This window comes from Spinacia oleracea, chromosome 6 (assembly GCF_020520425.1).
Source record: "Spinacia oleracea cultivar Varoflay chromosome 6, BTI_SOV_V1, whole genome shotgun sequence".
In the NCBI taxonomy this organism is placed as follows: domain Eukaryota; kingdom Viridiplantae; phylum Streptophyta; class Magnoliopsida; order Caryophyllales; family Amaranthaceae; genus Spinacia; species Spinacia oleracea.
In genome coordinates, this window is record NC_079492.1 from 126,022,798 (window position 1) to 126,046,318 (window position 23,521).

The 23,521-nt window shown below is 31.2% G+C and overlaps 2 protein-coding genes and 1 long non-coding RNA gene across 4 annotated transcripts; 1 reads left to right on the forward strand and 2 right to left on the reverse strand.

Annotated features, from left to right (window-relative positions):
• Positions 1-1,691, forward strand: LOC110801591 (uncharacterized). 2 transcript variants are annotated; one of them, XR_008923615.1, is made up of 4 exons: positions 1-139; positions 228-362; positions 462-697; positions 923-1,688. It is a non-coding gene; the product is annotated as an uncharacterized lncRNA (long non-coding RNA). The 2 variants fall into 2 exon arrangements; XR_008923614.1 differs by having other exon boundaries at positions 228-697; positions 923-1,691.
• An 18,212-nt stretch (positions 1,692-19,903) lies between these two features.
• LOC110781708 (uncharacterized) lies at positions 19,904-20,581 on the reverse strand. Its single transcript, XM_021985778.2, has one exon. The coding sequence runs from the start codon at positions 20,579-20,581 to the stop codon at positions 19,904-19,906; it is 678 nt and encodes a 225-aa protein (XP_021841470.2).
• Positions 20,582-22,096: 1,515 nt separating this feature from the next.
• On the reverse strand, positions 22,097-22,912 carry LOC110801573 (uncharacterized). Its single transcript, XM_022006931.2, has one exon. The coding sequence runs from the start codon at positions 22,910-22,912 to the stop codon at positions 22,097-22,099; it is 816 nt and encodes a 271-aa protein (XP_021862623.2).
• Positions 22,913-23,521: the final 609 nt, after the last annotated feature.

Here is a 23,521-nt window from a genome sequence, read left to right on the forward strand (position 1 = left end):
CTCAAACGCTACTTTCTCTCTCCTTCCGCCCCTCTCTCTCTCCTTCCGCCTCCGTCTCTCTCTCTCCTTTCTCCGATGGCGTCCGACAATTCCATCCTCCTTCTCGTCCTCATCTCCGTCACGATCTACACCATCTCCGGTACTCTCTCCTTTCTTTGCTCCTCTGGAAATCTTTAATTTCCCTAATTTTGATTTCCAAAACCCTAATTATTGATTTTTTTTTACAGCCTACAACATCAATGGAGGCGCGGTTGGTTTCGGCTGGTCGGACAAGGAGATACAAGCAGGTGAAGGTGATAGTAGGAGTTTCGCTGAGTTTAGACAATGAGATACAAGCAGGTGAAGGTGAAGGTTATGTTTAGGTATATTGAGATTCTTCTGAATTTCAGTAAGTGATTCATTTTGAGAAGAAAAAATATTTGATTTATAACTTGATTTTCGTTGTTGATTTTTTATATTAGGTTATTTGGATTTTGTCGAAAATTTGGACGATTTCAGGTTGTTTGGTTAGGATTGCGTGAAAAAATGGAAGGTCAAAGCTCCTCCCGAGATGTAATCTCGGCCTTGTTGTCGTCTCCAGATGCAGCTAGGGTTCCGACGAGAAGTTAGGGTTCAAGTGAACGAATAAATGCTAGACCTAGTTACACAGATCGTGATTATGGCGTGCCTCATATAGCATCATCATCTTCGGAAGAAGGTCTGTCTGATCTTTCATTTTTTCCTTTGTTTTCGTGATTTTGTTTGGTTAAATTTTGATCAAATATAATGCGTCTTTGTTGTTGCATTGTTCGATCTTATTGGCTTTGTTCGATTTTGCTTTGTTTAAGTTAAGCTTTGTGGTTTTGTGGTTACACTTTACTCTTAATTGATTTTCTTTGGCATTGTGGCATTCATCAAATATTAAAACTTCAATTTCGTCCAGTTTGATGTAAGTATGGCTCAAAGCAGCAAGCAGGATCTTTGGTGTCATTACAAGGACCTCATGTTGATCAAGCTCTTTCTGCCAAGTAGCAGCATCCCAAAAATCAACACCCATATCCCCCCCAATACTTGCCCACCTTTAAGTCCGTATGTATCTCATTGACTTCTGCTTGTTGCGTAACCAGAACAACAGTAGGCACTAAGAATACGGCAATATTGGACTGTGCAGGCCGGTGAAGGGAATGAGCAAAACTTCGAAGAAGCATGACAACAATCAATGTCTTTCCCGAACCGGTCTCCAAGAACACAATAGTGTTTTAGAAGCTCGTAAGGGTAGTAAGAAGGTGGTCTGATATGCTCTTGTTTCATATGCAGAAATCAAGGCAAGCATCTGATAAATCATAAGGTGTATGATTTCAGGAGGATATCCTCCTTTTGGTTTCGGCGATTCGGTGCGGCCTGGTGGTCTGCGGTGGAAGCTCTGTCGCCGCCTCTGCTGATATTACCTAGTTCAAGTTGTTGGTTGTTGTTGTTGATGCAATCTTTGAAGAGTAGTGTTAGCTCATGTTGCTTTGGTGGTGTTGTTATTTGTTTTAGTTATGATTAATTCATTTTAGTTAAGAATAATTTCGTCTTAGTTAAACTTTTGTTATATTTAGTTATGAGAAAAAGTGTTTGATTACTTTATTTTATATTTAAGTCATTTTTGTTTTAGTTTAAAAATTGTATTGTTTTAGTTACATATTTTTTATATTTAGTTATAAAATAAAGTGGTTTAGTTACATATGTTCTCAATTATTGTTTTAGCTATATGTTTGTTGTATTTAGTTAAGAAATAAAATGGTTTAGTTAAACTTTTATTCATTTAAGTCGATTATTGTTTTAGTTATAATTGAATTTGTTTTATTGAGATTTATTTTGTTTTAGTTAAGAATTATTGCTTTTAAGTTATACTTTTGTTATATTTAGTATAACCAATTAGTCAAGTCTAAATTCAATTAATTAATCATGAAATTCAATTAGTTAAGCAACGAAACCAATTAGTTAAGCAATATAATCGATTAGTTAAGCAATTGAGCCAATTAGTTAATCAATGCAATCAACTGTTTAAGTACAGAGACCAATTAGTTAAACATTGTAACCAATTAGTTAAGAAATATAACCAATTAGTTAAGAATTGTTTTTGGTTTATTAATTAAATGATCAAACAACATAAGTTACAATTGTAAGTAAAATAGTTAACGTTTTATATGTATTAGTTATGATTTTGTGTACACTAATTACGGTAAACACAAATAGTTGGGCTTTATGACCAAATAGTTATGCTTTTATATAAATTAGTTATAATGTAATATAAATAGTTATACTAATAAACTGAATAGTTAAACTTTTATATAAATTCGTTTAAGTTAAAAATAATTTTGTTTTAGTAACGTATTTTTGAGTTTTAGATTTTTTGAGTTTTAGTTAAGATTTTCTTAGTTTTAGTTACGATTTTCTTGGTTTTAGTTAAGTAATGGAACAAACTAGTTAAGCAATGTAACCAATTAGTTAACCACTGGAATTAATTAGTTAATCAATCTAACTAATTAATAAAGCATTTCAACCAATTAGTTAAGCACTTTAATTAATTAATTAATTAAGCACTTTAATTAATTAATTAATCAATCGAACTAATTAGTTAAGCAATGAAACCAATTAGTTAAGCACTGGAATTAATTAGTTAATCAATCGAACTAATTAGTTAAGCATTTGAACCAATTAGTTAAGTAATAGAACTAATTAGTTAAGCAATGTAACCAATTAGTTAAGCAACGAAACCAATTAGTTAAGCAACAAAATCAATTTTTTAAGCACTGCAACCAATTAGTACAGTAATAGAACCAATTAGTTAAGCAATAGACCCAATTAGTTAAGCATGAAATTTAATTAGTTAAGCAACGGAACCAATTAGTTAAGCAACATAACCAATTAGTTAAGCACTGGAACCAATTAGTTAAGTAATAGAACCAATTAGTTAAGCAATGGAACCAATTAGTTAAGCCCGAAATTCAATTAGTTAAGCAACGAAACCAATTAGTTAAGCAACAGAACCAATTAGTTAAGCACTAGAACCAATTAGTTAAGTAATAGAACCAATTACTTAAGCAATGAAACCAATTAGTTAAGCCTGAAATTCAATTAGTTAAGCAACGAAACCAATTAGTTAAGCAACATAACCAATTAGTTAAGCACTGGAACCAATTAGTTAAGCACTGGAACCAATTAGTTAAGCAATCGAACTAATTAGTTAAGCATTTTAACCAATTAGTTAAGCAATGAAACCAATTAGTTAAGCACTGTAATTAATTAGTTAAGCAATCGAACTAATTAGTTAAGCATTTGAACCAATTAGTTAAGCAATGAAACCAATTAGTTAAGCACTGGAATTAATTAGTTAATCAATCGAACTAATTAGTTAAGCATTTGAACTAATTAGTTAAGCAATGAAACTAATTAGCTAAGCACTTGAATTAATTAGTTAATGAATCGAACTAATTAGTTAAGAATTTGAACCAATTAGTTAAGCAATGAAACCAATTAGTTAAGCACTGGAACCAATTAGTTAAGTAATAGAACCAATTAGTTAAGCAATGAAACCAATTAGTTAAGCCTAAAATTCAATTAGTTAAGCAACGAAACCAATTAGTTAAGCAACATAACCAATTAGTTAAGCACTGGAACTAATTAGTTAAGCACTGGAACCAATTAGTTAAGCAATCGAACTAATTAGTTAAGCATTTGAACCAATTAGTTAAGCAATGAAACCAATTAGTTAAGCACTGTAATTAATTAGTTAAGCAATCGAACTAATTAGTTAAGCATTTGAACCAATTAGTTAAGCAATGAAACCAATTAGTTAAGCACTGGAATTAATTAGTTAATCAATCGAACTAATTAGTTAAGCATTTGAACTAATTAGTTAAGCAATGAAACTAATGAGCTAAGCACTTGAATTAATTAGTTAATCAATCGAACTAATTAGTTAAGCAATGAAACCAATTAGTTAAGCACTGGAACCAATTAGTTAAGTAATAGAACCAATTAGTTAAGCAATGTAACCAATTAGTTAAGCCTGAAGTTCAATTAATTAAGCAACGAAACAAATTAGTTATGCAACAGAACCAATTAGTTAAGCACTAGAACCAATTAGTTAAGTAATAGAACCAATTAGTTAAGCAATGGAACCAATTAGTTAAGCATTTTAACTAATAGTTAAGCAATAGAATCAATTAGTTAAGCATATTAACTAATTAGTTCCGTTGCTTAACTAATTAGTTAAGCATCGAAATCAATTTGTTAATAAATGGAACAAACTAGTTAAGCAATATAACCAATTAGTTAAGCATTGAAACTAATTAGTTAAGCAAATGAACTAATTAGTTAAGCAAATGAACTAATTAGTTAAGTAATGAACCAATTAATAAAGCAATTAAATCAATTAGTTAGCAATGGAATAAATTAGTTTAAACAATGAAACCAATTAGTTAAGCTCCGGAATTCAATTAGTTAAGTAATGAAACCAATTAGTTAATTATTGAAACTAATTAGTGAAGTATTGAAACTAATTAGTTAAAAATAATTTCGTTTTAGTTAAGAATAAATTTTATTTTAATTAAGAATTATTTCGATTTAGTTAAGATTAATTTAGTTTTAGTTAAAAATAATTTTGTTTTAGTCACTTTTTTTTACTTTTAGATTTTTTGAGTTTTAGTTAAGATTTTCTTAGTTTTAGAAATGATTTTCTTGGTTTTAGTTAAAGTTTTTAGAGCGTACAATGGTTCTTAACTAAACCAAATTTAATCATAACTAAACGATTATTATTCTTAACTAAAACGGAAGTATGTTTAACTAATTACAACAAAAATGTACAGTATGAGAAAACTATAACTAAACTATTTATTTTCATAACTAAATATGAGAAAACTATAACTAATTTACATAATAAGGTTTTAGACTAACAATGAGTAATCTAGTTCCCATGCTTCTCCAAATGTTCTAGCAACATCATGAATTGCAGATGGCAAGATCCCTGCATGACTTTATCTCAAGAGCCCCACTTTTGTGTCCAGTAATTTAATAAACAAAGCAATCAAATATCTGGACAAACAACATGAAACCATCTTATGAACTGGTTTGCTCCTCCACGACCAACAATAACCAGCCGCAGCGACCAACCGACCACAACCGCAGCTTTGTGAGGAGGCGTATCGCCGCCTCTGCTCCCCGCGATCTCCTCCTTCCTTCTCCCCGCGAATCTCCTTCCTTCCTTCTGTAGCCATCAACTCGTCTCCGTCTCCATCGCAAGAAGCCGAGTTAGGGTTAATCTCCTCTAGATCGAAGAGTTTGGCCCGATTTGTTGAGGTTGTAGTCTGGGACGGCCACCAGCAGCCACCATCGCAAGAAGCAGAGTACCGTTTGTTGAGGTTGTAGTTTGGCCCGATTTGTTGAAGTTTCTCTTGTGGTGGAAGGACGAAGAGAGAGAAAATGGGGTGGGGGAGGAAGAGAGAGAAAATGAGGTGGGAGGAGGAGAGCTTGGGTTAGATGGAGAAAACGAGGAGGAGAAAAATGAAATTCAGCATTTATACGCGCGTGAATGTCACCCGCGCGTGGGCAATTGAGCTGACGTCAGCGTGGTCTGACGCCCACTCGCGCGTCAGGCCGCCTGACACAAAAGCAGCTGGGTTTATAAATCCCATACCCTTACCTCATACCAAGAATCTGCAAACCAAACACCCCCTAATAATGTTAAAAGTAACTATGGAACCCTTTGAAATGTTTATCCATCATAAAAATTGTGTAATATAAAAGTTAATCAAAATACGTTAAAAGTTATCAAAGGTTGGTAAAAGTTACTCCGGTAATAAACTTACTGTAATAATATTTTTTACAACGCTATATATGCAGTAAATAAAACGTTAGTAAATGCCTAAGAAACAATGTCATATTCTAATAAAATAACGTATTTTTATAGCCATACAAATTATATTAATGGGACTACATGTTTCTAAGGTGTTAGTAGATTTTTTTTTTTTTTTGGTAAGAGATGCATTATTTTATTTTTTTGAGGGAAAGATTTTGCTCTTATATTAAAGTAAGAGATGCATTATTTGATATTAATTGAACATGTGTTTAGATTTAATTGTTAAAATCGAGGTGAATTACTATACCATAACTATATATATTTTCATTGAACCTATACTAAGTTGAGTAGTTTTCTATTTTATTGCTTGAATTTTCATATTTATATGTTTATATGATCTTCCATATATTAGAAATTTGTTTTCTCTTTCGACTATGATTTAATCGATCACTAACTTGTCTAAACAATAGAATATTACATAATAAAATAAAATTTTGACTGACTTTTCTCTTAAGTTTATGAAATTAATTGCATAATAAACATTAGTTTTTCGTCGTAAACAAAACAACATTAGTTATAAATTTTACATAATCAAATTATTTGATAAATTTCATAGATTGATGCAATTAATTTCTAAAATATGTTCAAAGTTGTCAATTAATATCTTTTGTTATTTAAGTTTCCTATGATAAAGATATGTTAAATTAATTTTTTCTTTTAATTGATTAAATTGCTTTTTTTAAGTAGAGTGTCTCGGAGGGGAGCATTGGGGTTTTGGAGCTCTCTCATGTTCCATCACTCTACATTAAATAATATAGATATGCATCCAGAAGGAAGAAAATGGAAAACACTCCACCAAATAACCAATAAATAATTCCACTAGTCAGCAAACTAAACTGAGCCAACAAACCATCGATTCTGGAAAAAAAAAACCTATAACGAGCATCACCCACATGTTGTCGGTCAAGGTCGTCGGAGATGGAGAGTCGTCGGCCATATCCGAAGTGGTGAGGGGACGTCTACCTTGTTGAGTTATCGCTTCTATCTCCTCTTGTTATGGTTTGTATCTTGGGTGGAATGGATTATGAATCCTAGGGGGTGAAGTGGGTATGAGATTGTAAGGGGGTAGGGGGAATTAGAACACTCTTGGTATGAGGTTCTATACCAAAATGTAGGGGTGTAAGTCAATTGATAAAGTCCAAAGTCCAATCTAGTCTAGTCCAAACTTGTCGGACTGAGTCAGACTTGAATTTTTGTGGATCGGACTCAAACTCGAATTTTTAAGTCCAATTATTTTTGGACTGCATGGACTTGGGCTCAACCTTTTGGGGTCCAAAAAATACAATTAAGTCCAATGTTTTAAAATATTATTTTATATAAACATGTGTAATTTTAAACTATTGTGAAATATGTGTTTTGGGGGACTCTATGTACTACGAAGTACATGCAATAAAAAACAACTAAATGTTACCCTCCATATAAAACTCATAACCCATAAATATTCTCTCACCCTTTTCCCTTTCTCTTTCTCTCGTAGGTTGTGATGGTTGATTATTGAACTTTAATATATTTTAATTTTTTTGTTTTTTTAAGAACTTAAACTTTTTTCAGCTAAGTATTTAGATGTGTAAGACATATTGTTATTTTCAATTGTTTTCTCTTTTAGAAGAGTGAGTTGTAGTTATAGGCGTTAAAGGATTTCATACCCAATATTGAATACTCGTATATTTGATTTCACGTGACATGAAGTTAGCTGGTAACACCGTAACAATATTATTAGCATTTTTGTTCAAAACATTTGAGCTTAACTTTTTTTTATATATATATATATATATATAATAAAACTAAAGTTTTTTTCGTAAAAAAAAAAAATCGGATTGAATTGGACTCGATTTGGACTCAAGAAAATTTATATGGATCAGACTGGATAGGACTCGAAAAAAGTTTGGATCGTACTAGGACTCAAATGTCCACGGTCAAAAAAATTTGGATTGGATTTGGACATGATAAAGTCCAATCCAGTCCATCCCATTTACACCCCTACCAAAAATGTCTCAACCAAACAATAAAGAAGATGGAATGGATTCTAATCTTATTCCAACCCATTTCAAAATGTCCAACCAAGCACCCCCTAATTGAAATAGAGATGAAATTAAAAATTTAGCTGAAATTTAAAAGACGGTAGGTGAAATCGATAAGGTGTCTAATTAGATGAGTTATTTGGTAGAAATCCAGTTCAATAATGAATTTCATCCATAACGCAATGTTATAATATTACGAAGTATCCGTCCATTTTAAGTTGCACATATAGACTTTGGCATGGATTTTTAGGAACTAAAAGAAGAAGAGAAAACAAAAACACTTCTTTATCTTTTTTTATAGTAAAAGGATAGTGGTTCTTAGAACAATTTTAATTTAATTAGTTAAGATAAATATGTAAATTCGTATGAGGTCCACTTATATTATGATATGTTGCAATTAAATTGGTACCAAAAAAAAAGAAAAAGGTGGCACTTAAAATGGGATGGAGGGAGAAGTAAATAAATTTTTGAATAACTTAGAATATTGTCCGAGCCTGAATACTATTTGAAATAATAAAAGGATATTAGAAAACACAAAATATATAAATAGAACAACAAATTAATTAAATAATTAATACTCTAATAATGCCTTGCCCTAGTGGTTAAAGTTCAGGGTTTGTGTATGATAGTTCTCAAGTTCGAATCTCCTTCCCACAATTATAATTTGTATGACCCTCCATTAAAAAAAAAAAGTATGTACGATAACTGATTAAAATGTAATAAAATATAGAATTGTATAACACATCCAGGATAATTTGCGTCGCACTTTAGCTAAAGTGTGACGCAAATGACTTTTTAGCATGTTGGAAAAAACGTCATTTTCGCACTTTAGCTAAAGTGCGACATAAATGACTTTTCAGCATGTTGAAAAAAAAGTCATTTGCGACGCACTTTAGCTAAAGTGCGACGCAAATGATTCTTATTTGCGTCGCCCAAATGTGACGTTAGTCATTTGCGTCGCAGCCAGTTGCGTCGCACCAATGTGCGACGCAAATGAAGAGTTTTCCACTAGTTACATAACAGAGCCTAACACATTCTTTTTCTGCTTATAGATTTTTTTTTTTTTTTTGTAGGTTTAAACGATTTTTTGATGTTTATTTATTAGGGAAGAAGATACAAGCATCTGTAAAAAGAAAAGTGTTGATGATAAAAAATATAAATAAAAAATCGATCTCTTGAAATTTAATTTAGAAAAATATATACTTCGTAATCATGAAAATATTTATTATTTGCTTAGTGTATTCATAATTGTGTGGTGCACGATCCCTAAACTAGCATCATAAAGAAATCCAGTTCAATAATGAGTTTCATCCATAATACAATCTAATCTAATCCATAATAATGAGTTTTTTGGTGAGCAATAGAAGCGTCCATGTAGGATTGTCCAGTCACTAATTATATTCAAATATTAAGATTTAGGGATTATAAAATAAATTAAATAGGTTTAGGATAAGGTAAATGAATATTTGAAAAGATAAGATTAATTGAATATTTAAAAGATATAATTTGATAATACTTTTTTTATCTTTTTTTAAAGATAAAATCAGATATGGAGTCAAATTTAAATACGTAGTACAACAAACATAAATTAACTTGTGCATTGCACGGGCTTAAATCTAGTATATATAAATGGAGTTTTTTCAAGAGCATTTAGAGCATCCATGTAGGATTGTCCAGCCACATAATTAAATATTAATTTAATTTTTAAATGATAAATAATGAGATAAAATTGGATTCGAGATAAATATAGGTATTATGGTATTTAGATTTTCGGATAAATGAAAGATAGAATTTAATCAATAAACAATTCAAAATAACGATATGTACATTAATCGATAAAAAATAACCAGTTGGCAAAATTTATCAAAAGTTGGGATAAGATTTGATAGAAATTCATGGAGCTCTTTTGTATCTTGAAGATTAGTATATGATCGAGCTACTACTCTACTAATTACGTACATGAGGGGAGTTTTTTCAAGTGCATTTAGAGCGTCCATGTAGGATTGTCCAGTCACATAGTTAAATATTAATTTAATTTTTAAATGATAAATAATGAGATAAAATTGGATTCGAGATAAATATAGGTATTATGGTATTTAGATTTTCGGATAAATGAAAGATAGAATTTAATCAATAAACAATTCAAAATAACGATATGTACATTAATCGATAAAAAATAACCAGTTGGCAAAATTTATCAAAAGTTGGGATAAGATTTGATAGAAATTCATGGAGTTCTTTTGTATCTTGAATATTAGTATATGATCGAGTTACTACTCTACTAATTACGTACGCGATACTTCGTATCTAAATGAAAATTAATCCATACATCGCACCGGCTTAAATCTAGCATATATATAAAGGGGAGTTTTTTTGGAGAGCATTCGGCGCGCCACGTAAGATTTACACGTCGTCGTACATATAACTAATTTTATTTCAAATTTATTAAAATAAAAATAGATAAATAAAGACCCGGTAAAAGATAATAAGAGATGAATAAATAAAGACCCGGTAAAAGATAATAAGAGATAAATTTAATAGGAGTCCACTACTGGTAAAAGATAATAAGAGATAAATTTTGCTATGAGTGCAAATAGATAAATAAATACTTAATTAAAGATAATAACAGTCTAATAGATAAATTTTACTAGGAGTCAACTAACATGATCTATATAATGCAATGCAACTACCATTACAGGGGGAAAAAACAATCTCATTAGCGAAGGCTATTTATGATGGGCTTAAATCCCGACTTTTAAGTGAAATATTTTACGACAGAATCATGTCGTAATTGTTCTTTTACGATGAAAAACCATGTCGTTAATACTTTTAACCCATAAAAAAGTAATAAATCATGCATCCCCTTTGTATTTTTACTTTATTAAATCCGTGCATCGCACGGACTTAATTCTAGTGTCATAATATTACGGGTAGTTAATTTTGGAATAACTTAAAGCATTTCCTGAGCTTGTACACTTATTTAAATAATAAAAGAATAGTAGAAAATAAAAAATAATTAATACGACAATAGATTAAAATGTACTCAAATGTAGGATTGTATAATACATTAAATGTAATACTCCCTCCGTTTCATAATTGTGTTACAGTCCAAAGTTTTGACACTATACACAATTAAAGAGAATCTTCTACGGAGTAATAGTACGTTATTTCCAATATAAGAGAATGAATATTTTTATTCATGTGTGGTATTGTTTGATTCATCTCAATGATTAATTTAAGAATATCAAAATTTTATAAAGTTTACTAATGTGTAATCAGAGATTAAAATGATACAAACTAGCATTGAAAAACGTAAAATGTAGAAAATGAAACATTGTTATGTAATGGAGGAAGTACGATATTATGTATCCACTTAATTAGGATAACAACTAAACCTCAAAATGAACATGATAACATGATTCTGTATTAAATATGCAATTTTTGAAATAACTACTCCGTGTCTTTTAAAAAACAAAATTATTCATAATTAAATATTTAAATAATATCTTAAAATTCTATTCATCGGTATTTTAATTTTAATTTTGAAAAAGTATGGAAGGAAAAAAGAATGGTTTGAATAAATTATCTCTATTCGAAGATACGGAGTAGAAGAAAATGATAACTTTGCTTTCATATTTATTTAAACAATTTTACATGTGAGTTACGGAACGATCGGAAGTGCAAAATGTGGACATTAAATCTCTCAAGAACTAACTCACTCAATTAAATTTTGAATACCTAAGTAAGTATCAATATTTCTTTAAATCTTATTAACTCAATATAACTTAATTTCTACTTCAATATTAGACTAGTAAACTTATTATTGTTGCATATCATAGTCACATTTCACATATATATTTCAAATTGAGAAATAAATAAATCGCATTATTGTTTTTCCATTTCTGTCGGTTGATTACAATTATTTGGACATATCAATTCTAAAATAAAGCTTGATTTAACATGCACTATCGTTCTTTAAAACAATTAAATAACAATTTATCAAAGTAATTAAGTAGAAAGCATATAGTTTCGATAATGAAGGTGCTCAAACTCACAAGTTCAATAGTCGAAAGTAGCTATAAATCAAATCCGATGTCAAAAAAAAGAAAAAAGAAAAAAGAAAAAAAAGTATCTGCAAATCCTTTATAGCTACGAGACAAAATTCATAAAATTGTGTAATAATAACTACCATTACAACTTTAAAATATTCGACTGAATTTGAAATTGTGTGGAAGGTTAGTTTAATCTGATTCATCTCATAATTCTAATTGTAATTGAAAAATCGATGATTGATTCTGTGTAATTCGCTATTACTCCGTATATGATACAAATTTATTGTCGAAAAACTCAAGTATGAATAATTCTATCACATGAAATTTAGTGCTTTCAAACAATATACGGAGTACGACCCGTAGTTACTCCCTCCGTCTCTTTTTGTTCTTTACGTTTTTCTTTTTGGGTGTTTCAAAATGTTCTTTACATTTCCTTTTATATTATCACATAAATGTCTTAATATTCAATCAAAATTTGTGTCCAATAATTATTTTAACTAATTAAATTCATTGAGTCATTTAATCTCTCACACTTTTCTATTGAGACATTAAATCTTTCTCATATTCCCAATATCATAATTTTGATAAAAGTGAAAACATTATAAATAAACGTAATTTGTCTTATTTAAATAAAAAAAACAGAGGAATCTCAACGTACATTAATTAATCGTTAAAACGCGTGAAAAATTTCAAACGTAAACAAAAAGAGACGGATTACAGGAACCGAGGTGTTGTTTTGTTCAGCTTATTTTACTATCAATAAGTTCATAGAACTATAAAAGGGTTGATAAGTTCCAAAATTCTAAATAAGGGTTTATACGTGTCACCTAAATACAACTTATAACTAAAATAAGTTCTAACGTATATTTTAATAAGTCTAAAAAAAATGGTATATTATATTTTGGGATATCAACGAGTTAGGTCGTCGTATATGGATCATGTAGGTTCTTCATCCGCTTTCCCACCTAAAGTTTTCATCTCCATCCTCCTCCAATGAGTAAATTCATCCGTCTCCACCGCCCACTTGGGTAACCATTCCAACTTAACACCCATTTTACCATACCAACAAGATCCACCTCAGACTATCAAGTACTTTTTGATTACTTACTGAATTTAACATTTATGATATTTCTTAGGATATATCCGCCCTGCACCTGATCTTTATAAGCTTCATTGAGCCAAGTTGAGCGCATGTTGAAGGATAGTCTGACCACATAAAATTCTGATAAAGTTACATTATAATATCAAGTGGCGATAGATAAAGTAATCAATCAATATTACTTTGTATATAGTAATCATTTTCTATCTATCTCTTTAATATGAGATAATTAATCTCAACTTATAATTCTTGTCAACGGATCTACAACGCTAGGTTATTCGAAATTAATCAGCAATTCAAGACTATAAAAAATTAAAATTGGATTTTTGTGGTGATTTAAGTTTTGTCAGCACTAGTGTTTAATCCAACAAGAGGTGAATTTTGTCTTGTGTGCATTAAAAGATTATTCCAAGATCTTTAGTGCGCGGTCTCTTCTTCGCTTTATCAGTTGATACTGCTTCTTTTCTTTTCTTTTCTTCTCATGATTCTTATTGGAATTTCGTGTTGTATTTGTTGGTGGAGCCGGGAAATATCTTTATAAACCAATAAAATTCAAAGCTCTAATTATAATAATTTTGAATATAGATAAACAAATAATATATATGGTATTTCTTGAATTTTTTTGTAGATCCTATGTTCGAAATTATTAAAGTCTGCAGTGTGCGACCTTTAAGTCGGGTCACAAGAAGGACATGACATATTTATGTGTCATGATTCAAATTGGAAACTAAAATATTTAATTTATATAACCTATTATACATGTTACAAAAAAAGGTAGGAAAATCTTAATATTCTAATTTGTTTGCTTCTTTATATCGACTATCTTATTTACATATTTTTACAGTAAAAATATTGCATTGATAGTAAAATATTTTGATGACGCATAGCCTACGTGGCGCCTATATGCACCAATTAAACTCTGGCACGTAAAATTGCAACAACTAAATGTTGTCGCAACTTGCGACATTAACTATGTTTTTTACTCAAATAAATGTTACAAAAGGATTGAGAGCGACTTCCGTCAATAATGCTCAAAGATACATTAATTCCCAAAATACGCCACATTATAACTTATTTCTCACTCTACCATCCACGTCATCATTTGAAAGAGAAATTAAAGAAATTTTTTTTCCCAGTTCAATTCTAAATCGTCATTTCAATTGGCAGTTTAAATTTAAACAAAACCGCCAATTGAATTGGCGGTTTATGTCACAAAACCGTGCGATTTTAAGATTACTATGGCAGTTTAAGATTACTATGTAGAACTGTAGAAGTAGATGGTGGTTCATTTAAGTGTAAACCACCATCTCAAATGGCGGTTTAACTGTACTAACCGCTATTTGAGTTGGCGGTTTTGCAGTGATTGATTGAAAAAATTTGACTGGTTTTCATGCTAACGTAGACGGTAGAGTGGGAAATAACTACAAATGTGACGTATTTTGGGAATTTACGAATCTTCAAGCAATAGTGAAGGAAATCGTTCAAGGATTGATGATTAAAGGTTTTAAATTTTAAATGAAAATAAAAGGAATACATAATAAAAGGAATACATAGTTACATTACATACTACTACATCCTTTTCAAAATGATTTTTACATTTTCTATTTTAGTCCGTTTTATAATGTTCTTTACACTTTGTTTTATTCAATTGTTGGACGTGAAAATTTACTACCTTGTTCTTCTTATCCCCCACATTATTTACAATTTCCACCCACTTTCTCTTACTTTATTCATTTTTTTCTTACACCAAATCACTTTTTTACATATTTCTCTTATTTTATCCATATTTTATTACTAATTTTTCTACTTTAATTTTAATATTTATGCAAATAATAACCGTACAAATTTTTATAAAATGGAGATAGTACGTACTACGTAGTAGAAACGTGGGATAAGAAAAAAGGACAATTTATTATTCGAACTTAATTAAGATGAGGAATTGACCACATACTAGCCAAACAATACGGAATATCCATCATAAAAGCAATTGATAATAGATGATTGGATGAAGTAGCAACCGTGCCAATCTTATATGCTGGTAATTTATTAGCTCTTTCTTTTAAAGTGAGCACAAATTCTTATCTACAATTGGTGTATAATAATTATTGTATATTAAAATAAAAGATAACTCAAAATGCTTAAAAGTTATATTTATATATGTATTGGTTAGCCATTTTGTAATGATACAATTTTTCACTTTAATAAAAATTATTTCTTCAAAATCACTAATAATGTATAAAATTAATCATTTAAACCTTTAAAATGTTTTTCTTTTTTCTTTTATAATATAAAATTTAATCAAAACATCTTAAAATTTACAAAAATTAGGTAAAAGTTACAAAAAACTATGTAAAATAGTGTATAATAAATTTATTGTACACCTTATGCGTATAAGCAGAGGCGGATCTATGTTGCACCAAGGGTAGACAAATGTCTACCCTGTCTTTTTTTTTTTTTTAAAGAAAATAAAAAGCTTCAAAAATACGAAAAATCAATATGGCAGTAAACACAACTTGTAATTATTAGCGCCAAAGATTATGATATATTGATATGTGCCTCGGTGGTTTCAATAGATGGAAATTTGACTCTTGCACTCCCATGAACACGGGTTCGAATCCTCCCACTATCTTTCTTGTTAAACTGTTTCTTCGCTTGCCTTTACATAATTCAAATCTATACAACAAGTTTTAAATACATTGGATTTTGCATTAAAATTCTAAATAATGTACTATGTATGTTTCTTTAATCAACTTTTTGCTATTCATAAATATAATATATTTTATTTAATGTTTAAAATTTTGCTAATTATTATAATTTTGCATAATTTTAAAATTCTGGATACGCCACTGCGTACAAGACAATTTGTAATATGAGACAATTAGTCTCAGCTTGTGGATTATTTTCCTAACACCCTTCACCAACCCATCATATGTGATTAATCTTGCAATCTGGATTATCATTCTCGTTGAGTCCTTTTTAGACTTCAAACATGAGATAAAATTACCCTTACTTGGAGCAATCACAACTACATTGGATTGTACTAGGTACTTGCTCCAAATGGATTTCCAATATTCTCCATCTTACCATACACAAAAAGTTGATATAATTTCCCCCCTTCATTTTTTAATAAATAAACTACTTTTTGGACCCGGACAATGCCCCGGGTTAATACATTAATAACATTCTCATTTTTTTAATATATATATATATATATATATATATATATATATATATATATATATATATATATATATATATATATATATATATATATATATATATATATAGAGAGAGAGAGAGAGAGAGAGAGAGAAAGGCTCCCGTAAGAACACTTTCTTACGGTAAGAACACTTTTTTATAATGGCATTTTTGTAATTATTATGAATAATTATCCCAGATTTATTTATTGTAACACCCCGACTTCTAAATACCATTAATTAGGTTAATTATCTTTAATTAGCAGCGGAAACCCTAATTTAGTCAGAGCGTCACATGCCGTATCTCCCTCGTGGGAAATACAAGGCGACATAACCTTTTTACATTTACTGACTACTGTTGAGTAACAGTAATTATACTTCACTTCGATTAATTCTTTAATATTTACATCGAAATCTAAATGAAATTTAATAAATATTCCTAACATTGATTAAACATAAATATTAAAATCCAACTCAATAATTGAAATTTGACTTAGAGTTAATTAGTTCATCCATTTTTTTTTTACTAGTGATACATAATTATCTTTATTAAACATCGATCGTGAATTTGATGGTTGCATCCTCACTCTAAGGCATCCCATGATCTTCTTCGTACCTAAAACAAAAGCAATATCGTGAGACGAGGCCCAGTAACATACTACCCTAACAACGTAAATTCATTTCAATTCATTTTATTTAATTTGCAAACGGGGAGAATAAAATACAGTAAATCACTTTCACAAAAGCATAATAATAAAACATCATTTATAACTTGATACTTTAGTAGTTCCCATTATCTTTCATAAAATCTTCATTTTACTTGGTAACTGACAAGTTAGCCTTGCGGGACGTCTCCCACCTTGCGATAGTCCTCAAAGAGCACTCTCCCTTGTTGGACATACGCCCGTACCTAAATAGTTTCTCTTTTATCTTGCGGTAACCCTCAAGGAGCACTCTCCCTTGTTGGGTGCCCCGCGGTACGGCGGTACGTGCACGACCTAGAAATAGTAACCCCATTAACTGCCAGAACCGGTTACACTTACATTTATCATGTTTCGTATCTTATTCGTAAACTCATAAACATCATTCTTTATAAAATCATTCATAAACATATTTAAATATCGCATTCATAAAACACACTTCATAAATAAATTTCATATCCCACAATCCAATAAAAACATATCATTATAAACATATTTCATAAACTCATAAAACACATTTCATAAAGGAATTGCGGGTGTTAGCAATAGATATTACCTCAACCGTAGTTTATATTCCCTGTTCGATGGACCGTTCTTCCTGAGCTTCAAGTCCGATTTCTTTCAGAATATTAAATCATTGAGTTAGTTATTAAAACGATAAATAATTTAAAATCAATAATAACGAATTTATAAATAACGAATATAATTTTCGTAAATCGATTTACATGAAAAATATTTAAATTCCATTTTTGTTAATACAAGATAGTAACTTAATTTTAGTAAAAATAATAAACAATTTTATTAGTAATTATTTATATGATTAACCTTTATCAAAACATGAAAATCCATAAGTAAGAAAATTCTGAAAATTTGGTATAACTCACCCAAAAGTCCAAACAATTAAAATGGGCCAATTCAAGTTGGGCTTGGGAGAATAAATCAAGTTTCAATTTGAAACTTGATTTCTTTGGTTTTCTGTAAAGGGAGACGCGAAGCAGAGAAAAGGGAGGAGAGCACGAAAAGGAGCAGGGAAGGAAGAAGGGAAGGTGGCGTCCGGCGCCTGGGTTGCTCGGATTCTCCGGGAACTCGACGGCGATGGTGATGGTGGTTGTGTAGCAGCGCGTCAACCAAAGAAAGGGGAAAAAAGACACAAATAGGGGCGGAACAAGGGAGAGAAACAGGGGATTTGTGCGGCGCGGTGGTGGCTGGATGGGCGGCGCAGATGGGTTGCGCCGGGGATTTTTAGGTGGAGGTAGGTTTAGAAGGTGATGCGGTGGCCGGAGTGTGGTCGTTGTGTGGCGTGGTGCGGTAGATGCGAAGGAGCAAGGCAGGGGAGGGGCAGGGGAGTTCACGACGGAGGAGGAGAGGGAGCAGGGAGGTATGGTGGGTGTGTGGTGGTAATTGCGGTGGTCGAGTGATTTTGGGGTGGTGTTTGATGGTGGTTTCTGGTGGCGGCAGTTACTGCCGGTGGTGGTGGTGGTGGTTTTTGGCGAAATTGACATTGAAATTCAATACAAAATTGTGATTGATTTATGTGAATAATTGGAGCAGACTTTTATAGTGTTCAGTAGAGTGAAGAAGAAGCTCAAATTCTTGGGGACCAAGGTATGAAACAAGACTGGATTGAGGGAAGGAGAGGAATGAAGAATTTTCTTCCATTCCTGCTTTGTACGTGGAGAGCAAAGAGAAAAGAAAAAAAAGGAATTTTGGCTTTGTAGGGGCATTTTCGTAATTTCAATTACTTAGGCAAAAATTCATAAAATTGGTGTTATCTTAGAGAATTAATTGGAATAGAAATGTTTAATTCAAAATCAAGTTTTTGAAATAATTCTTTATAAAAATATCGTTTAACGAAAAATAAATTTAGTTTTCGAATAAAATAAGAATGTTTCGAAATTATCAGAAATCCGAAAATAATAAAATGGTCGTGAAGCTCGCATATTAAATTGTTTAAATATGAAAGTTAAATCGAGCAATCGATATTAAAATCCAAGTGAAATAAATTTTTGTTAGTTAAAATAAAGTTCGAATTTAGGATTTAAAACGATTTTAAGCTTAATAAACATAATTATTCATAATTAATTAAGTTTTAAAAATTCGGGGTATTACATTCTTACCCCCTTAGAAAATGTTTCGTCCTCGAAACTTGAAAATTAGACGTATAAAATGATTGTTGAAAATCGAAAACATTCGAGTAAAAGTATGATATTTATTTTAAAACCAAGATCTCACAATTTTATTTCAATTCCTACAATATCTAGCCTTCATTCCGCCATCTTCTTTCATGACTCCGCTTCAACTCGAGACCTAGAATCGAAGAGTAAAGAATACAAAAAGGGGCAAAATTATATGTTGATCCTTAATCGTCATTAAGGTCAATTACATTCCGCCATCGTCTTTCGTATCTCCACTTTACTTCATAAAATAGGATCAAGGAGCAAAGAACATAAAAAGGGGCAAACTTGTTAGCATAGACTAGACTCCCATTTTACTTTGTGAGATCCCGTTTGAAAATACTTTCCACCCAAAAATAGTAATGTTTTTAATATAAAATTATAATTCTGCATATATATATATATATATATGAAAATAAATCAATTATAATAGTCAAATAATTTGTAAAAATCATTTATTATAACAATCTCGTACTCTGAGCTCAGGAGAACTTCCATCGAAGACGGCCTCCATGTATAACGATTAGTTATTAATTACCAATACAATCATGTCAGCATAAATATAATCCATAAAGCATATCATAAACACATAATTCTTTATTTGAAAATTTCACATTTATCATAAGCATAACATTCATATAAATAATGATGGTAATACATCTTAGTTTGATACTTGATTAGCGCATATTACTTTCAAAATTTCCATCATTTATTCTAAAGTATTTCCTCTAGATTTTCGATTACACGTTTTCAAAAGGCCATTCTGCTTCATTCTTCACTCCATACTAGCGAAGTCGTCGTTGTCATTTGCATCATCGTCTTTCCCTTGCATTAGAAACACTCTCCCATTCGAAGTTGGTCCACGTGAGGGATTCCGGTTGAAATTTGTAGTGCCACCATTTCCTTTGTTCACATCGTTTCTCCTATCACCTTGCTCTCGATGTATTTGCGGACAATCCCTGATTTGATGATCCTTGATACCGCACTTGAAGCAATCTCGCGTGCCAATTCGACATTCTTTCTCAGTATGGTTCCATCTTCCACACTTGGCACATCCACGATTCTTTTTAAAGTTTTGGTTTTCGTTGTTCCCTCCTTGATAACTAACATTTTGTTTCTTATTGTTCGTTTGATTTTCTTCGAAGTTTCCTTTTCGTTTTCCATATGTTTCTTCTCGAAGCTTGATAATTCTTTCGACGTTAATTGCTCGATCATACAACTCTTGGAAAGTGGAAATTCTAGAACTCGAGAGACGATCACGGATCTCAATGTTTAATCCTCCTTCAAATCGATTCATCCTTTGCCTATCAGTAGTCACCAGGTTAGGGGAAAATCGAGCAAGCTCATTGAATTTCACTGCATATTCTAGAACATTCCTCTTTCCTTGACTCAATTTGATAAATTCTGGTTCCATTTGCAGTTGCAGTGAATAGGGATAAAACTGTTCCCGCATAGCTGCCGTTAGTTTTTCCCAACCAAAACCAGGCTCATTTTGAATTCCTTTAACATTTTATCTTAGAGAATTAATTGGAATAGAAATGTTTAATTAAAAATCAAGTTTTTGAAATAATTCTTTATAAAAATATCGTTTAACGAAAAATAAATTTAGTTTTCAAATAAAATAAGAATGTTTCGAAATTATCAGAAATCCGAAAATAATTAAGATTTAAAATGGTCGTGAAGCTCGCATATTAAATTGTTTAAATATGAAAGTTAAATCGAGCAATCGATATTAAAATCCAAGTGAAATAAATTTTTGTTAGTTAAAATAAAGTTCGAATTTAGGATTTAAAACGATTTTAAGCTTAATAAACATAATTATTCATAATTAATTAAGTTTTAAAAATTCAGGGTATTACATTCTTACCCCCTTAGAAAATGTTTCGTCCTCAAAACTTGAAAATTAGACGTATAAAATGATTGTTGAAAATCGAAAACATTCGAGTAAAAGTATGATATTTATTTTAAAACCAAGATCTCACAATTTTATTTCAATTCCTACAATATCTAGCCTTCATTCCGCCATCTTCTTTCATGACTCCGCTTCAACTCGAGACCTAGAATCGAAGAGTAAAGAATACAAAAAGGGGCAAAATTATATGTTGATCCTTAATCGTCATTAAGGTCAATTACATTCCGCCATCGTCTTTCGTATCTCCACTTTACTTCATAAAATAGGATCAAGGAGCAAAGAACATAAAAAGGGGCAAACTCGTTAGCATAGACTAGGCTCCCATTTTACTTTGTGAGATCCCGTTTGAAAATACTTTCCACCCAAAAATAGTAATGTTTTTAATATAAAATTATAATTCTGAAGATATATATATATATATATATATATATAATGAAAATAAATCAATTATAATAGTCAAATAATTTGTAAAAATCATTTATTATAACAATCTCGTACTTTGAGCTCAGGAGAACTTTCATCGAAGACGGCCTCCATGTATAACGATTAGTTATTAATTACCAATACAATCATGTCAGCATAAATATAATCCATAAAGCATATCATAAACACATAATTCTTTATTTGAAAATTTCACATTTATCATAAGCATAACATTCATATAAATAATGATGGTAATACATCTTAGTTTGATACTTGATTAGCGCATATTACTTTTAAAATTTCCATCATTTATTCTAAACTATTTCCTCTAGATTTTCGATTACATGTTTTCAAAAGGCCATTCTGCTTCATTCTTCACTCCATACTAGCGAAGTCGTCGTTGTCATTTGCATCATCCTCTTTCCCTTGCATTAGAAACAATCTTCCATTCGAAGTTGGTCCACGTGAGGGATTACGGTTGAAATTTGTAGTGCCACCATTTCCTTTGTTCACATCGTTTCTCCTATCACCTTGCTCTCGATGTATTTGCGGACAATCCCTGATTTGGTGATCCTTGATACCGCACTTGAAGCAATCTCGCGTGCCAATTCGACATTCTTTCTCAGTATGGTTTCATCTTCCACACTTGGCGCATCCACGATTCTTGTTAAAGTTTTGGTTTTCGTTGTTCCCTCCTTGATAGCTAACATTTTGTTTCTTATTGTTCGTTTGATTTTCTTCGAAGTTTCCTTTTCGTTTTCCATATGTTTCTTCTCGAAGCTTGATAATTCTTTCGACGTTAATTGCTCGATCATACAACATTTGGAAAGTGGAAATTCTAGAACTCGAGAGACGATCACGGATCTCAATGTTTAATCCTCCTTCAAATCGATTCATCCTTTGCCTATCAGTAGTCACCAGGTCAGGGGCAAATCGAGCAAGCTCATTGAATTTCACTGCATATTCTAGAACATTCCTCTTTCCTTGACTCAATTTGATAAATTCTGATTCCATTTGCAGTTGCAGTGAATAGGGATAAAACTGTTCCCGCATAGCTGCCGTTAGTTTTTCCCAACCAAAACCAGGCTCATTTTGGATTCCTTTAACATTTTTCCACCACAGGTTGGCTTGTCCTTTCAAGTAAAAGACGGCGTAGTTGACCTTCCATTTCTCGGGGAATTGAGTTGCATCAGATAACTTCTCCATATCGCTAATCCATTCCTCAAATTCAGTAGGGTCTGGCTTGCCATCATAAGTAGGGGGTTTTTGAGAAGCAAACTTCTTGAACATGTTGGAGCATTCTTCTTGCTCTGACCTTGGCTTCTGACGATTTCCTTGCAGAAGTTCCGACATTATCAATCTCATTAAGTCCATTCGATTATCACTCGTTTCTCCTGGGATGTCACCGAAAATGGGATCCTTGCGTAATTCTTCAATTCTTTCTTTCATTCATTCCAGCGTTTGTGCAGATTTATAATTACCATTGCCATCGTAACATCGTCATTGTTTCTAGTGCCGTCGATAGGAATATTTCCGCTTGAAGTCATCGCCGATCTGATCGCAAGAATACAATGCTTCAGATAATCTTTTCTTCTTGAAATTAGACTAAGAAATTCTGCAAATCATAATAAAGAAAACATTCCCGTTGCGTTCCCCGTTCCTATCACTCACACTCATTTCATTTTAACTTAGCATAATTTTAACATATTCATTTTAACTTATTCCTTAAAACTCTTGCTTAAAGCCTAATGAATTCTAGTTCGTGCACAACCCGTAAGGTTTAGCACTTATGGTCCAGAACCTTGGCTCTAAATACCAATCTGTAACACCCCGACTTCTAAATACCATTAATTAGGATAATTATCTTTAATTAGCAGCGGAAACCCTAATTTAGTCAGAGCGTCACATGCCGTATCTCCCTCGTGGGAAATACAAGGCGACATAACCTTTTTACATTTACTGACTACTGTTGAGTAACAGTAATTATACTTCACTTCGATTAATTATTTAATATTTACATCGAAATCTAAATGAAATTTAATAAATATTCCTAACATT